Source organism: Babylonia areolata, chromosome 35 (genome assembly GCF_041734735.1).
Source record: "Babylonia areolata isolate BAREFJ2019XMU chromosome 35, ASM4173473v1, whole genome shotgun sequence".
Classification (NCBI taxonomy): domain Eukaryota; kingdom Metazoa; phylum Mollusca; class Gastropoda; order Neogastropoda; family Buccinidae; genus Babylonia; species Babylonia areolata.
This window is the reverse complement of record NC_134910.1, coordinates 9,108,185-9,125,841: the sequence shown is the minus strand read 5'-3', so window position 1 is coordinate 9,125,841 and position 17,657 is coordinate 9,108,185. Positions and strand designations below refer to the sequence as shown.

The window sequence follows — 17,657 nt, the reverse complement described above, 5'->3', positions numbered from 1 at the left end:
ACACACAAACAAAAGCCCATGATACAGTAACGCAACAAGATTTTTTTTCTGTTCTCTGGAAGTGGAGCCCCCTCTCCCTCTAAGGTAAAACACGGAGCACCAAACCTGCATCCTCTGACAAAATCGAAACTAATATCAACGGTTCATCACTGTCCGTTTGTTGAACTTCACAGTCACAGAGTCACAGTATTTAACTACAATTATATCAATAAATGGATCACTCCCGTTGCTTGAAATGAATGTTTATCTAGCGCTGAAACTGACGATTCTGACACGTAAGAAGATATTCCAGATGATGACTGATGAGTGATGGTGATTCATTCAATTCAATGCCCTTGCACTTCTGACACATTTCTGTTTTCTGATGCACACTAATCTTACAATCTTGCACTCTGTCGAAAAACATACCTACGTGAAAAAATATCACACCACAAATCCGACTTCTGAACTGCGTGTCCCTTCCATGCAAGTATTGGCAACGACTGAACGTGATCTGTTGGCGTACCGTTTTTGCTGAACATGTTACGGCATGCTTAACGCCCAGACATGTTCATTCGATGCCCTACATTTTCTTAGCTAAACGGCCACTACAACTGAACATCAGCTGACAAGCAACAGCAAAGACTGTTTTGTTCTGATTTTAAACAGCAAAACAAACCTGATTCACATTTCAACGTTGATTTATTGTGTACTTAGTTGTCAACCACACAGGTTTGTTTTGAAGGCACCGCCATTTTGACAGCTTTTATGTCTCTTCGTACAAACACTTTAAAATATCTCTCTCTCTCTCTCTCTCTCTCTCTCTCTCTCTCTTCTCTCTTGTGTATGTACGTATGTGTGCATCTGGTGTGTATGACACCTGTTCATATTTGAGTCTTATCTAACTCATTATACCAACTGTATTTTCGAGAACATGAAAGCCGTAAGTCTTGAACATTAAAATTTCTTTAAATCATATTGTTTGTTCAGAATAGGGTAAAAAGATCTTGGCTAAATGGAAAGACGGCTGCTATTTGTAAGGTAACTCAGTGAGTTAGACCAGTAGGTGTTATCAAGCAGTATATATTTTCTTTTATCGAGCTGTTTTCAGTCATTCTCACACAGATTCTGCTCTCTCTCACGCATGCATGCGCGCCAGTGTAAACACACATGCACATAGTATGAAGAGTCGCCGTCATCAAGATTGGCTATCTTCCTCGGAATCGGCTGCTCACGCATGCTTTGGCAAACACAAACATGTGCACACTCAAACACTGTGACACATGCACTCACCCACACAGTCATACATGAACACACCCACAAGCAATCACTCATACATGATGATGAACGTTGTGTATTTAACCGACAAGGCTCATGCAGCTTATTTCATCAAAGTCATAAACATCCACACACATACACAAGCACACACTCACATAAACACCAGCTGTCAGTGTCACACACACACACACACACACACACACACACACACACAATGACTGCCTTATTCATACACATTCACTCACACAGACACTCACATATCATGAGCACAAAAAATCACTAGGTTTGCATTGTGCATTTTGTTACCACATTTTCAGATCCTTTTGCTGTTTTGTTTCTCACAACAGCTGAAGGAATCTTGACTTTAAGTAGAGGCAGTGTCTCTCCCTCAGTCTCCCATTCTCTTTCCTTGACAATCTGATTCTCTCATTCACACACACACACACACACACACACACACACACACAATACATGAATATAATAAAATTTAATATGATTACTCTGTCAGTGTCACACATGTGTGCAGTTGCACAAAAACACCCATTCACACACACACACAAACACACACACACACACACACACACACACACACACCACACACCACACACATCATTGCTAGTCATCCAGATAACTACTAGTCACCGAGATAGCTAGATAAACCTTATAATAACGTAATGTCCAGGCCTGACAGAGACAGACTACTATGGAACTGGAAAGAGAGTCATCGCCAGATGTCGTCCAAGGCTCCTGTCAGACAATGTGTCCTGCTGCTGAACTACGACTGTAAGTCATAGACCTTTCCTAATCCAATGCTACTAGTTTTGTTTATTTGTTTGATTGTTTCACTGTGTGCAGTAGTAGTAGTAGTAGTAGTAGTAGTATTACACTGTAATACTAATAGTTGTAGTCTTCAGTTTTATGTCTTTCCACTCCAAGTGATATTGGATGGGGGAGGAAATGGAAAGGAGAAAGGGGTAAGGGGGAGAGGTTTGACTCTGTGTGTGTGTGTGTGTGTGCGCACATACATGTTTGTGTGTATGTACAAGTGTGTGCATGTGTGGGGGTAATGGGGGATTGTGTGTGTGTGGCGGGGGAGGGTATGTCTGTGTGCATGCATGTGTATGTGTATTTATGATATATGTTTTTATGAATATGCATGTTTGTGTGTGTGTGTGTGTGAGAGAGAGACTTTGTGCACATGTGTGTGTCACTGTGTGTGTGTGAGTGTGTGTGTAAGTGAGAGCATATAATGTGAAACTGAAAATGAGCAAAAGAGAATGTATAATAAATATTTATATCAGAAACAAAGGAGATTGAGATATGGGTGGGGGGAGATTATTTTCATTCTACTGTCACTTGATAAGCAGTGACAGAGAATTGAATTTTATGTTTTATGCATATTTTTATATATTATGACTTTTTCATCCCTTTTTTTTTAGGAGCTGGGTGGGTGCTGGGAGATAAGAGGGTAAAATAGAATATAAAAAAAAGAGAGACTGGATGCAGTACATATTTTATGTTTTCCATTCACTCACTTTTCAGGCGTGAAAGGGAGAGGCTGCTTCACACTTTTGAGATTTGCCAAGAAGATCGGAAGAGCGGGAGGAAGTGAGTGATAGATATTTAGACACGTCAACAGTAATTTAATTATTACACAAAAAAACAGATTCAGTGTACCTGGAAACTAACAAGCAGTACTAGGTCACAGAGAATGAGATGCTACATGGATTTTCCAGTGAGAACAAGACCGGCACAGTCTTTTTTTTTTCTTCTTTTTTTTTTCCAGAATTGCTTTTCTCAGGTAAAGGACAACACTCTTTCAGTGGTATACTACAGAAAGATCTTATATGATGGACAATTGCTTTCTGTTTTAATTGATCAGGAAAATATGTTAAGTAAAAAGACAAACACACTGATCAAAATTAAAAAAAAGTAAAAAAAAAAAAAAAAGATAGATACTGTTAATGTTGATAAGACAAAGGCACATAATTCAGTATTTGCACGCACACACACACACACACACACACACACACACACACACACACACACATATATATATATATATATATAGAGAGAGAGAGAGAGAGAGAAAATAGAGAGAGAGAGAGAGAGAGAGAGAGATCGATCGATAAATGTATAGATGAATAGATAACTAGACAGAATTGTATAGATAGAAAGATAGATAACATTGCCAAGGCAGCAGAACGTATACATACAGCAGATGTCAAAAAATATCCATGGCATCAGAGCCTATAGACACAGCAGACTGTGTGCAGGCCAAGAGCTGACCCGAAGCGTGTGGTGAAAGCTTTCTCCCGACCGGCGGCGGGCCGAGTTAACCCTTCCCCTGCTGATGTGCGACCTGGTCCCATACTGCTTCGCACAGTCGCCTACCTCTTTGAGAGGTGTGTGTGTTTTCACCTTTTATACACACACACACATGCACACACACAAGCTCGCACATGCACACGCGCACACACACACACACACACACACGCACACACACACATATGTGTGGGATATAAGCAACATAGAAAGAACTTCAGAAATGACACCAATGCGACCTGGTCCCGTACTGCTTCACACGGTCGCTTACCTCTTTGAGAGGTGTGTGTGTTTTCACCTTTTACACACACACACACACATACACACACACACACACACACACACACACACAATACACACAAGCTCGCACATGCACATGCACTTGCACACACACACACACACACACATACATGCACACACACACACGCACACACACACACACACACACACACGCAATGCACACACTCACATGTGTACAAACACACACACATTCACACACATACACACACACACACACACACACATATATATTTATCTCTGTATATCTATACATATATAAGTGTATAACCAACATAGAAGGAACATAAGAAACAACACCTATGTTTCAGTGTAGTGCCCAACAACAGCACGGACTGGGTGCAGGTGTATGACTTTGTGTTTGATCGTCTGCGTGCCGTGCGGCAGGACGCCGTTCTTCAGGCTCTACACGGTCCACTGCTTATCGCTCTGCTGGAGCGCATCGTGCGTTTCCATGTGTACGCCGGATACAGGTGACTTATCCACTTTTTTTGTTGTTGGTTGTTTTGTTTGTTTTTTTTTGTTTGTTTTTTGTTTTTTTGTTTTTGCACTGTTGTTTACGCTGGCTTTGTGGCTTTGCCTCTTTTTGTATGTGCGTGACGGGCGCAACAGCTGAGTGGTTAAAGTGTTGGATTTTCAGTCTGAGGATTGCAGGTTTGAATCTTGGTAACAGTGCCTGGTGGGTTAAGGGTGGAGATTTTTCTTCGATCTCCCAGGTCAACGTATTTGCAGACCTGCTTGTGCCTGAACCCCCTTCATATGTATATACAAGCAGAGGATCAAATACGCACATTAAAGATCCTGTAATCCATGTCAGCGTTCGGTGGGTTATGAAAACAAGAACATACCCAGCATGCACACCCCTGAAAACAGAGTATGGCTGCCTACATGGCAGGGTAAAAAATGCTCATACAAGTAAATGCCCACTCGTGTACATACAAGTGAACAAGGGAGTTTCAGCCCATTAACAAAGAAGAAGAAGAAGAGTATGTGTGTGCATGTGTGTTAATTTCCATTTTTTTTATTACCTCTTTTGCGGTCAAGTTTCTGGATGAAAAACACTCCCCAATGTCGAATATTTTTTACTTGACACTTTGTCAGTCACACGACTCACTTCGTGTCAAAACAACACAGTGGGCCTGATCACTTTGAACTCAGTAAAGGGGGTAAGGATGGTCAGTTTCCTGTTGCGTGGGAAAAGTTGGCTGCAGCTGCCAAGCTGTATAACATTGTGAGAAATTGAACACAATCCCCCAGTGTTGACTAAAGTCACCTGCAGCGGTGGACTGTGTGGCCGACTTGAGTCACCTACGGCTGTGAAAGAGTTAAACGAGGGGGATGTGTCTAACGTGGGAAAGTTGGCTGCGGCTGTTAAGCTTTGTTACATTGTGAAAAATTGAACATGATCCCTCAGTGTTGGCTAAAATCACCTGCAGCGGTGGACTGTGTGGCCGACTTGAGTCAACTATGGCCGTGAAAGAGTTAAATGAGGTGGGGGTGGGGGGGGTGTCTAACATGGGAAAGTTGGCTGCAGCTGTCAAGCTTTGTTACATTGTGAAAAATTGAACATGATCCCTCAGTGTTGACTAAAGTCTCCTGTGGCGGTGGACTGTCTGGTCGACTTGAGTCACCTACGGCTGTGAAAGAGTTAATTGAAGGGGATGTGTCTAACATGGGAAAGTTGACTGCAGCTGTCAAGCTTTGTTACACTGTGAAAAATTGAACATGATCCCTCAGTGTTGACTAAAGTCACCTGTAGCGGTGGAATGTCTGGCTGACTTGAGTCACCTATGGTGGTGAAAGAGTTAAACGAGGGGGATGTGTCTAACATGGAAATATATCACTCTCTACTTACCATCAGCTTCAGATCCACGATATGTTTCTGACTTTCCAAGATTGAAACACTCCACAGCTTGTCACTGCTCTTTCTCTCTCTGTCTCTGGACCTTGCGCTTAGAATGAGCTTCCTCTTTTGCTTCGTCGGATTTCTGCGCTGGCCTCTTTCACCTCTCACTTTAAAACCTATCTCTTGCCAAACCAACCCCTCCCCCCTCCTCCCTCTTCCTGGTCTACAGTTCCTCTTGCTTTCTACTTTCATCTGTTTGTTGTATTTTTTGAAAATTTCATCCCTCTGAATGAGAAAGTCTGTGAACGACTGATGTTTAAGCGCTTTTGTTTGTATCTGCACAAGATTCGGCACTGTATGAATACTTGTTGTCATTATTATTATTATTATTATCATTATTATTATTATAGGCATTGCAAATGTGTCAAGGGTCGAATGGAAAGTTTCTTCATGAGATTTCATAACAACACACTCCACAGCGAGTCAGGGAGTTCGTGACCCCACACAACAAGCTAATCTGCATCGAAAATGGCGTCGCAGGCAATACAAGTGGAAATTTTTTTAGCAAACTAGAACACGACAGCGGCTTTTACCACTGCTGAAGTGATTGAAATGCGTCAAACTGAAGGTTTCGACATCGACAAGGATGATGAAGACATTGAATAAAGTATCTTCAGTGAAGAAAGCTACCAGCAAGAAGGTACTGATAGTGACTCAGCTTCTGAGAGCAGTGAAGAGGGAGGGGGTTGGGCGTTCACACGACATGAGGAGAGGGGTCAGTGGGTCAAGTACAGTGAGTTTCATTCAGTTACTTTATGTTTTGTATTTTTTGCGATTTTTTTCCTAACCCTAACAAATGGATCGTCTGAAGGGAAAAGCAAGGGAGAAAACTATTCGTCCGGAGTGAGTTAAAGGACTGAAAGAGTTAAACCAAGGGTTGTGGCTCATGAACGGATAAGTCTACTTCCTCTCTTTCATCTTCTTCTTCTTCTTCTGTCCTGAAGTCGCAAGACCCTAGGGCCACATCTGAAGGCCTGGTGACCAGTTCTTTCCATTTCTCCCTTAGGGCGTCGCTCGTCTCAGGCCTGTCCATTCTGGGATGTTGTCCTCCCGTTTTCTTTTCTGCCGGCCTCTCCTTCTTCTTCCCTGCACTGTGCCTTGCAGGACTGTCTTGGCAAGCCCTGCTGATCGTGAGACATGCTGGCACCACTCAAACTGTGTTTCTTCATTGTGGTTAAGGGATCGTCGTCATAGGATCCGATGGTCTACGTGACTGTTTCTCACAGGTCTTCACTGGTGAGGTGATCTCTGTAGGAGATGGCGAGGAATTTTCAGAAACATCTCATCTGTGTGGCCTGCATCATCTTTCTCCATGTTCTGTCCACGACTCACAAGCATACAGGAATGTAGAGATAACCAAGGAATGCATCATCAGTCTGATCTTTTAGCCGAGTGCAGATGTTCTTCTGTGTTTGTCAGCGTTGTTGTTGTCTGTGCGATAGAGTTTTAAGGTTGCTTAAAACATTGCTGCGGTCTCTGTCTCTGTCTCTGTGTCTCTCCCCGGCATAGCAGTGGATTGCACCTGTTCCAAAAAAAAAAAAAAAAATCCCATATTCCCTTGACTGCTGTGCCAATAGAATTCACTATCATTGTGACATCACTGAGAAGATCACCAAAATAAGGGAAATAACTCTGGAAGGCTGAAAATTCACACAGCTGATCGTGAGGGGTAATCTCCATACCATTTTCTCAATTTTGGGGGCTGATTGTTATGGATGATGATTTACGACTAGAAAACCCAGTTTCTACTGTGTGTGTTTTTTCCCGCCAGCAGTCGAGGGATTAACAAAAACACACAAAGAATACAATACGGAGATGCTTGGAAATATACAGGATAGTGAATGGTTTTATGTGTTTGTGTATGTGCGTGTGTGTGTATGTGTGTGTGTGTGTGTGTGTGTGTGTGTGAGTGTGTGTGTGCAGACTGTGCGAGCGGCCGGCTGACCAGTACGACCCGGTCATCAACGACCAGCACCTGCTGGAGTGTCTGAAGCAACTGCTGCGACTGTACGCGTCCATCCCCGGCCCCCACCCCCACCAGCCCCTCTTTGAGGCCCTCTACCTCCTGCACAACCTGGGTAGCCAGGAGAGTCTGACTCACGGTGTGGCTCTACCCCGCTCGGTCAGGTGGGTACGGGTGGAAAGGTTTTACATTACAATACAGTGCAATACAAAGTGATGGCCCAGAGGTAACGCGTCTGCCAAGGAAGCGAGAGAATCTGAGCGCGCTGGTTTGAATCACTGCTCAGCCGCCGATATTTTCTCCCCCTCCCCTAGACCTTGAGTGGTGGTCTGGACGCTAGTCACTGGGATGAGATGACAAACCGAGGGGGATTTGGCCGTTGACTGAATAAAACATGATAGGTGCAATAGCCGAGTGGTTTAAGAGTTGGACTTTCAGTCTCAGGGTCCCGGGTTTGAATCTCGGTAACGGCGCCTGGTGGGTAAAGGATGGAGACTTTTCCCGTCTCCAAGGTCAACATATGTGCATACCTGCTTGTGCCTGAACCCCCTTCATGTGTATACGCAAGGGAGGAGGAATTTTGTTTAATGTCCCGTCACACTTTCCGTGATTGAAGACATTTTGTTAAAGTATTTATGAATACATTTGAGTATTATTGGTCAGAAGGGGTGGGAGATGTGAATGAATGGAGGGTTGGGGCAAACTGGGCAAATGAGGGTGAAATGAGGGTGAAATTTGAAAAAAAAAATCTAAATATAATTACAGGAAATAATTTAAGGACTTCGTAAAAGAGAAGTCGTTAAACTGACAAGCGAAACAACTGATAATGAATGCAAAAAGTCAAAAACATCAACGTTCTCAGTCACTTTTGAAGACACACTTTCGTGTACAAAAGGCTTCATCAAGCTACAGTCAAAAATTATATGCTTAAGTCAGGTTACTAAAGCATATGCACTTGACATTAGAACAATACTTGGTCCGTAATGAGTTTGATAATAGTCTGAGAGCTAAACTCAGAATTGGTCTGCGAATTGGACCAAAGTCAGAGAGAGTCAACTGACGAGGTTTTAGGCTTGAATTCAAGCACGTATAAAAGTCTCTTTCTAGTATATTGCTTATTTCCTTGTATGACAATGGGCAATATACTTTTATTCTATCTGTATGATTCTTTGCTCCCCTTTTTGCTACCCTGTCTGCTTGGTCGTTATAAAGGAATCCAGTGTGGGATGGTATCCAACAAAAATCAACATTTGTACCCTTCACAAATAGGGAGTGCAATAAATACCTAATTTCAAACAATAAATCTTCTATATATACGCAAGCAGAAGATCAAATACGCACTTTTAAAGATCCTGTAATCCATGTCAGCGTTCGGTGGGCTATGGAAACAAGAACATGCCCAGCATGCACACCCTTGAAAACGGAGTATGGCTGCCTACATGGTGGGGTAAAAATGGTCATACATGTAAAAGCCCACTTGTGTGCATACAAGTGAATGTGGGAGTTGGGGCAGGAGGGGTTGGGGGGTCGGGAGGGGAGCGGTGTGCATTTCGGGTATGTTAACACTGTTTATTGTATTATTTCCTGAAGATCTTTTGACATCGATTTTGTTAGTTTTTTTGTTTTTGGTTGTTGTTTTTTTGGTTTTTTTTTTGGTTGAGGGTTTCCTCTTCATCAGTCTCACTCATTCGCTTGTGACAGCAGCCATCTGTCACAGTTTGAGCATAGTTTCTCGTAACTTCAGCTCTTCTGTTGCTGGCTTTGGACTTATGCGCACGCACACACACTGTTCAAATTACTTCTTAACTCACTCAGTACGGCCAGTCCTCTCTTCTCCTCTACACAGAACCCTCGGATGTCCAGTGGGTGTCTGAATGACGCAGCCTTTAGCTTCTGTCGTCAGAATTGTGGTATTCTTTGTCAACATTCATGTCTTCAGTATAAGAGCCTTCCGCTTGCAATATTTTGATGATGGTAATTGGGGTGAAATGCTGTTAACGTCGTCTCTTTCGCCGTTCGTATGGAGAGAGTTAGGTCAAACAATAGCAAAACACGACGCAAGTGTTTACGCACCGCTCAACCGGGGGCTAGGCATTATGTCATTTTTCTCTACCACCGGTAAAGCGGTGGTGGTCAGGGCACTCTTTTTATATCTGCCGTGACACATTAAATACCAATTATTTGCAAAATTTTGGCTCAGGAGCTCAGGCAGAAGGGTTAAAATTGCTCAGGAACTCAGGGCTCAAAGGGTTAAGCGACTGTGCTTGTTCCAACAGGATGTTCAGGACGCTGCATCTGCCAGTACGATGTCCGTGAAACTCTGGGTTCAAATCCTGCTCCGTCCCTTTCTCCCAAGTCGGAGAGTGTTTTGCCCAAAACAGGCAGAAGGGTTAAAATTGCTCAGGAACTCAGGGCTCAAAGGGTTAATGGGTTTGGTTTTTTTTTTTCATTGTTCTTTCAGAAGTACCCCCCTAGTGCAGGGGGCCCTGGCTGTCAACATGGCCTTTCTGCAGGGGAACTATGTTCGGTTCTTCCGCCACGCTCTGAAGCTGTCGTCCCCGCTGTGTCTGTGTACCGTGCATCGCCATTTCCACCACATGCGTGTGTAAGTCGTACAGACGTGTATCGTGTACACTGTGATGTCTGCGTTTGTGTGTGAGTCGTACAGACGGGTATCATGTACACTGTGATGTCTGCGTTTGTGTGTAAGTCATACAGACGGGTATCGTGTACACTGTGATGTCTACGTTTGTGTAAGTCACACAGATGGATAATGTATACACTGTAATGTCTACGTTTGTGTGTAAGTCATACAGACGGGTATCGTGTACACTGTGATGTCTACGTTTGTGTGTGAGTCGTACAGATGGGTATCGTGTACACTGTGATGTCTGCGTTTGTGTGTAAGTCGTACAGACGTGTATTGTGTACACTGTGATGTCTGCGTTTGTGTAGGTCACACAGATGGATAATGTATACACTGTAATGTCTGCGTTTGTGTGTAAGTCGTACAGACAGGTATCGTGTACACTGTGATGTCTGCGTTTGTGTAAGTCGTACAGATGGGTAATGTATACACTGTAATGTCTGCGTTTGTGTGTAAGTCGTACAGACGGGTATCGTGTACACGGTGATGTCTACGTTTGTGTGTGAGTCGTACAGACGGGTTTCGTGTACACTGTAATGTCTATGTTTGTTTGTGAGTCGTACAGATGGGTAATGTATACACTGTAATGTCTACGTTTGTGTGTAAGTCGTACAGACAGGTATCGTGTACACAGTGATGTCTGCGTTTGTGTAAGTCACACAGATGGGTAATGTATACACTGTAATGTCTACGTTTGTGTGTAAGTCGTACAGACGGGTATCGTGTACACTGTGATGTCTGCGTTTGTGTAAGTCACACAGATGGGTAATGTATACACTGTAATGTCTGCGTTTGTGCGTTTGTGTGTAAGTCGTACAGACGGGTATCGTGTACACGGTGATGTCTACGTTTGTGTAAGTCACACAGATGGGTATTTTATACACTGTAATGTCCACGTTTGTGTAGGTCATATAGATGGGTATCGTATACATTGTAATGTCTACGTGTTTGTAAGTCACACAGATGGTTAATGTATACACTGTAATGTCTACGTTTGTGTGTAAGTCGTATCGTATACACTATAATGTCTATGTTTGTGTTAGTCACACAGATTGATAATGTATACACTGTAATGTCTACGTTTATGTAAGTAGTACAGACGGGTATCGTTTACACTGTGATGTCTACATTTGTGTGTAAGTCACACAGATGGGTAATCTATACAGTGTAATGTCTACATTTATTTAATTTATACAGATGGGTAAGGTATATGCTGTGTAATGTCTACATTTGTGTAAGTCACAGAGATGGATAATGTATACACTGTAATGTCTGTGTGTGCGTGTATGTCACACAGATGGATAATGTATACACTGCAATGGCTACATTTGTGTAATCTATACAGACAGGTAAAGTATATACTGTGTAATGTCTACATGTGTTTAAGTCACACAGATGGGTATTTTATACACTGTAATGTCCACAGTTGTGTAAGTCATACAGATGGGTAAGGTATATACTGTGTAACACCCACATGTGTGTAAGTCATACGGACGTGTAATGTATGCAGCGTGTGGAGAGAGCTACTCACTCTTTACTATTTGTTAATCATTTGATCTCCTGGCCTCATTGTTTTTAATTTCAAGTTGAAAAACCACCGAGGCAACCATGTGTTTGTTCTGTATTGTCCGTGTGTTCTGTGTGGCTTGTTCAGGATTAAAGAGGCTGTGCCAGTCTTGAAATAAAAGCTAATTTGTGTTTGCACATTTCTTCTGTCAATGCTGCTGTGTGCACATGTCAAGTGATTGGTAATAAGAGCAAGCCCGGCACCTTCTTTTTTGAGGATGTGTCTGGGTTTGTTCCAATTTACCTTTTATTTACCTGTGTGCTAGCTGAATTTGGAAGCGTAAGCAGCATTGGTTTGAAGTTATGTACCTTGTATGTGGAGAGAGTTACCACTCTTTACTATTTGTTAATCCTTTGATCTCCAGGCTTCATTGTTTATTAATTTTATGTGTATGATAAATGTGTTTTTCCTATCTGGGTTTGCATTGTACATGATGTGTATGGCTTACAACATCGAAGGTGTCAGAACTCCTTTTGGCCACACTCCACACATTCATTGTGCACATTGTCATTTGTAAATGAATATGTTTTTTTTCTGTTTGCAGGTTTGCATAGCGCGTGACGTGTATGGCCCACAGCAGCAAGGCCTGTCAGTTCCCTGTGGCCACACTCCACACATTCATTGTGCGCACTGTCATGTGTATATATAGATAAATGTCTTTTTTCTGTTTACAGGTTTGCATTGCGCGTGACGTGTATGGCCTACAGCAGCAAGGCCTGTCAGTTCCCTGTGGCCACACTCCACACTTTCATCCTGCACACCGTCATGTATAAATAAATGTGGTTTTTTTCTGTTTGCAGGTTTGCATAGCGCGTGACGTGTATGGCCCACAGCAGCAGGCCTGTCAGTTCCCTGTGGCCACACTCCACACATTCATTGTGCACACTGTCATGTGTATATATAGATAAATGTGTTTTTTTCTGTTTACAGGTTTGCATTGCGCGTGACGTGTATGGCCTACAGCAGCAAGGCCTGTCAGTTCCCTGTGGCCACACTCCACACATTCATTGTGCACACTGTCATGTGTATATATAGATAAATGTCTTTTTTCTGTTTACAGGTTTGCATTGCGTGTGATGTGTATGGCCTACAGCAGCAAGGCCTGTCAGTTCCCTGTGGCCACACTCCACACATTCATCCTGCACACTGTCATGTATAAATAAATGTGTTTTTTTCTGTCTGCAGGTTTGCACTGCGTGTGATGTGTATGGCCTACAGCAGCAAAGCCTGTCAGTTCCCTGTGGCCACACTCCACACTTTGCTGCACACAGACACCGGTCAGCTGAGAGAGTTGCTCCACTCCTGTGGGTTGCTGCAAGGCTCTGACAAAGTCTCCGCTCAGCACGTCAACTTCCTGAAAACAAAATTCTCCGCACCAAGCAAGGTATTATCTGGAATTCACTGCCTGAGGGTTTTCAGTACCAACCAACACTCCCGCTGTTCAAATCCCAGCTTTTAAAACTCATCTGTTCTGCGAGCCGTTTGTGTGATTTTTTTCTACTGTTAGTTTGAGCTGTTTTCTGTTCATGAAAGCATATCTGTATAGTTGAGTGTGGTCAAGTCATTTTGGGGTTTGCCTACGTGTGAATGGGCAATTGCCAATGCATTGAGTCTGAATTAACTTAGAGAAATAAAATAGGCAAATAAAAAAAACAAATCGAAAGTCATGTTCAACAAGCTGTTGGTAGGGAAACTGTTTTTCCATGAAATTCAAAATTGTTTCGACTCCATGAAATGTTTCTTTATAATTTTTTTTTTCTTATTTATATTCTTTATTGTTTGGGGCTCTCCAAGAATTCTGTATGTTTGTTAGCGTTTTATTAGTTAACTCGAAATGAAAGATTGATGAGGATAGGAGAGTGAAGAATTGATCAGCAATAAAGAGTGGTAACTCTCTCCATTTTGCAAGGTACACAACTTTCCGAGTCAGTGCTGCTTATGCAAACCTCTTCTTCTTCTTCTTCTTCTGCGTTCACTCGTATGCACACGAGTGGGCTTTTACATGTATGACCGTTTTTACCCCGCCATGTAGGCAGCCACACTCCGTTTTCGGGGGTGTGCATGCTGGGTATATTCTTGTTTCCATAACCCACCGAACGCTGACATGGATTACAGGATCTTTAACGTGCGTATTTGATCTTCTGCTTGCATATACACATGAAGGGGGTTCTGGCACTAGCAGGTCTGCACATACGTTGACCTGGGAGATCGTAAAAATCTCCACCCTTTACCCACCAGGCGCCGTCACCGTGATTCGAACCCGGGACCCTCAGATTGACAGTCCAACGTTTTAACCACTCGGCTATTGCGCCCGTCACTTATGCAAACCAATTCAGCTAGCACACAGGGTAGATAGAAGGTTCATTGGAAAAACAAACCCAGACACCACCTCAAAAAGGAAGTTGATTTTACATTCGTGAAACATTCTTTGCTGTGTGTTTCAGGTGGACAGGTGCAAGCAGCCAGAGCTGGACACCCGACTGAAAGAGGTGGACATCACGTCTTTGCTGCTGGGGGATGAGTCAGCTGACACCTGATTCACCACCACCACCACCACCACACGTTGTCTTGTGCTCACATTGGCTGGAACATTCTAGAGACTTCTTCTTCTTCTGCGTTCGTGGGCTGCAACTCCCACGTTCACTCGTATGTACACGAGTGGGCTATTACGTGTATGACCGTTTTTACTCCGCCATGTAGGCAGCCATACTGTGTGCATGCTGGGTATGTTCTTGTTTCCATAACCCACCGAACGCTGACATGGATTACAGGATCTTTAACGTGCGTATTTGATCTTCTGCTTGCGTATACACACGAAGGGGGGTCAGGCACTAAGCAGGTCTGCACATATGTTGACCTGGGAGATCGTAAAAATCTCCACCCTTTACCCCACCAGAAGTCGTTACCGAGATTCGAACCCGGGACCCTCAGATTGAAAGTCCAACGCTTTAACCACTCAGCTATTGCGCCCGTCATTCTAGAGACAACTCGAAACACACTGCTGGAAGTGGCTATAGGGGTCAAAATGCGAACAAACTTTTTGTAACCACTCGGCTATTGCGCCCGTCTGCCCTTGACTATCTCTCCAGTCCAGCCTCAAAGCCACATGCTGGAGCAGTGTGAACTGCAGTCATGAACTGCTGGTGTTTTGCATGCCACACCTGTTCTTTTGCGTATATGTGTGTGTGTGTGTGTGTGTGCGTGTATGTGTGTGTGTATGTATGTGTGTTCATGCGCGCACGTGTGTGTGTGTGTGTTACTGTGTTGTCTGCTGTGCAGGCATTTGACTGTTTGTTGTTGTTTCTGTCTCTGTTTCTGCTTGTGTGTGGGCTGTGCACACAACCTGAGTGTGGAAAATTGTGTGCGCCGTATGCAAGTCAAGTTCATTCATTTGTTCCTTCTTACCAGGAGATCAGAGAAAGTTTCTAAAAGGTATTTTGTATTTGTATTTCTTTTTATCACAGCAGATTTCTCTGTGTGAAATTCGGGCTGCTCTCCCCAGGGAGAGCGCATCGCTACACTACAGTGCCACCCAATTTTTTTTTTTTTTTTTTTTCCTGCGTGCAGTTTTATTTGTTTTTCCTATCAAAGTGGATTTTTCTACAGAATTTTGCCGGGAACAACTCTTTTGTTGCTGTGGGTTCTTTTACGTGCGCTAAATGCAAGCTAGCACATGGGACCTCGGTTTATTGTCTCATCCGAATGACTAGCGTCCAGACCACCACTCAAGGTCTAATGGAGGGGGAGAAAATATCGGCGGCTGAGCCGTGATTCGAACCAGCGCGCTCAGATTCTCTCGCTTCCTAGGCGGACGCGTTACCTGTAGGCCATCACTCCACAGGTGTCAGGATGCTCTTACTTGTCCTCCTGCCCCACCCTCCCCGCTCCGCTAGACCTTGAGTAGTGATGGTCTGGGTACTTGTCTTTCAGATGAGATGATAAGCTAAGGTCCTGCGTGCAGCGTGCGCTTGGTGCACGCGAAAGATCCCACACCTGTACAAGAGTTGTCTGTGGTTAGAGAGAGGAATCTGCTGTGATTAGAAAGTTTTACAGTGCAGTTGATTTTTGACTCACTTGTGTAAACAAAGTGAGTCTATGTTTTAACCTGGTGTTCAGTTGTCTGTGTGTGTGTGTGTGTGTGTGTGTGTTTGTCCGTGGTAAACTTTAACATTGCCATTTTCTCTGCCGCAAATACTTTGTCAGTTGACACCAAATTTGGCATAAAAATAGGAAAAATTCAGTTCTTTCTAGTCATCTTGTTTAAAACAATATTGCACCTTTTTTTAATTCTCCAAACGTGGCACTTTGATCTGATATTCTGACACAACAACAAGAGCAGTCATTTTTATCATTTTTTGTTCAAACAGGAGCTTCTTTTGCTAAGCATGGAAGTTATATTTATTTTGCATGTCTTTAGTGCAGATAGTAAAAAAGGGAAAATACTCTGTTATTAATGCTATGGGGCGTAATTTGCTTTAAACTGATCTTTCTCATCTTAAACATTACATTTTGAAATTATATAATACATAAAAAGCTTGTGTGTTTTACTCTGTGTACGGAGCTTTCACTTTGTTCATTCGTCCAAGTGGTCTTTTTCGGAAAATACTAAAATAAGTATGGCGAGTGGACTTTATAGATCTATTGGCTGAGTCCTGAAGGTCATGGGCAAAAATCAATTGCGTACACATATTTATACATATTCAAAGCGCGTGCTCATATTCTTCGCGAATGCGAACAACGCCATTTGTTTCAAGTAGTTGACCTGCCCCTTCAATCGACAATACACGATAACATATGATGGAAAGTTGGAGAAGGAGACCGTTAAATATTTATTCAGAGAAAGATTTGTGAACGCCTCATCATTTCCTGGATTATGCCCCTAACTGCCATAAAAATATCCACAGAATCAGTCGGAATTCACAGTTAAAAACAATAAACCATGAGAGTTAATACCCTTGAATTGATGAAACGTAAAAATTTCCAGTCTTGACTTTTCTAAAAATGACGTCCTTTTTACTTCATACGACGTTTAGAAGTACTTGTACTTGGCTCTACATGTTATTAGTTTAACAAAATACTCAGTTTTCATATCAACTTTAAAACTAGAATGAACATAAAAGAGAAATTGAATCGACCGTGTCAACCGGGTGTAACTAAACTTGTACATCTATCTAGATCCAGAGAAAACAGCTACATGTTGCAGTGTGATTGTGGCGATAGCCACGTCTCCTTTACCGCGGACTTAAAAAGATTTTTTAATTGCCCTTAAAGATTTTTTTGAATGCCCAAGATAAAACAGAATAATATGATTCAAACAGCGTTCTCACTGCAAATACTGCAGTTGATTTATCGCCCTTTAAAAAAGCATGTTTAAATGTTTTATTTTAGGACGTCAGTTAAGGAGCCACGATAGTGTAATGGGTAAGACAGTTTCTTCTCACCCAAACACACGGGGTTCAAATCTGCCGTTAGGACTTTTTTTCTTCTTTTTTTTCTCTCTTTTAACCCGAAGCTTTATAATAACAAATACAGAACACATTTTAACGATTAGATTTTTTTAAGTGTATCACAAGTGAGTCTTGAAGGCCTTGCCTCTCATGTTTTATCATGAAGTATTTATCATCAAGTTGTATGTGACATGAGAAGTTATTATTCATTTTTCAGGGCAAAAATTGAAACAAAGCGACACACAAAC

The 17,657-nt window shown here is 42.7% G+C and overlaps 1 protein-coding gene across 1 annotated transcript in view; it reads left to right on the top strand.

The window, feature by feature from the left end:
- Positions 1-989: 989 nt before the first annotated feature.
- The window catches only part of LOC143277890 (SAC3 domain-containing protein 1-like), a 16,935-nt gene continuing 267 nt past the window's right edge, over positions 990-17,657 (top strand). Inside the window, exons 1-9 of the mRNA XM_076582841.1 lie at positions 990-1,020; positions 1,949-2,040; positions 2,800-2,865; positions 3,534-3,662; positions 4,191-4,352; positions 7,709-7,912; positions 10,210-10,353; positions 13,148-13,346; positions 14,407-17,657. The exon at positions 14,407-17,657 is cut by the window's right edge and continues 267 nt beyond it. Coding sequence (XP_076438956.1) covers positions 1,961-2,040; positions 2,800-2,865; positions 3,534-3,662; positions 4,191-4,352; positions 7,709-7,912; positions 10,210-10,353; positions 13,148-13,346; positions 14,407-14,499 — 1,077 coding nt within the window. The 5' untranslated portion in view covers positions 990-1,020; positions 1,949-1,960 and the 3' untranslated portion in view covers positions 14,500-17,657. The remainder of the gene's footprint in view (positions 1,021-1,948; positions 2,041-2,799; positions 2,866-3,533; positions 3,663-4,190; positions 4,353-7,708; positions 7,913-10,209; positions 10,354-13,147; positions 13,347-14,406) is intronic.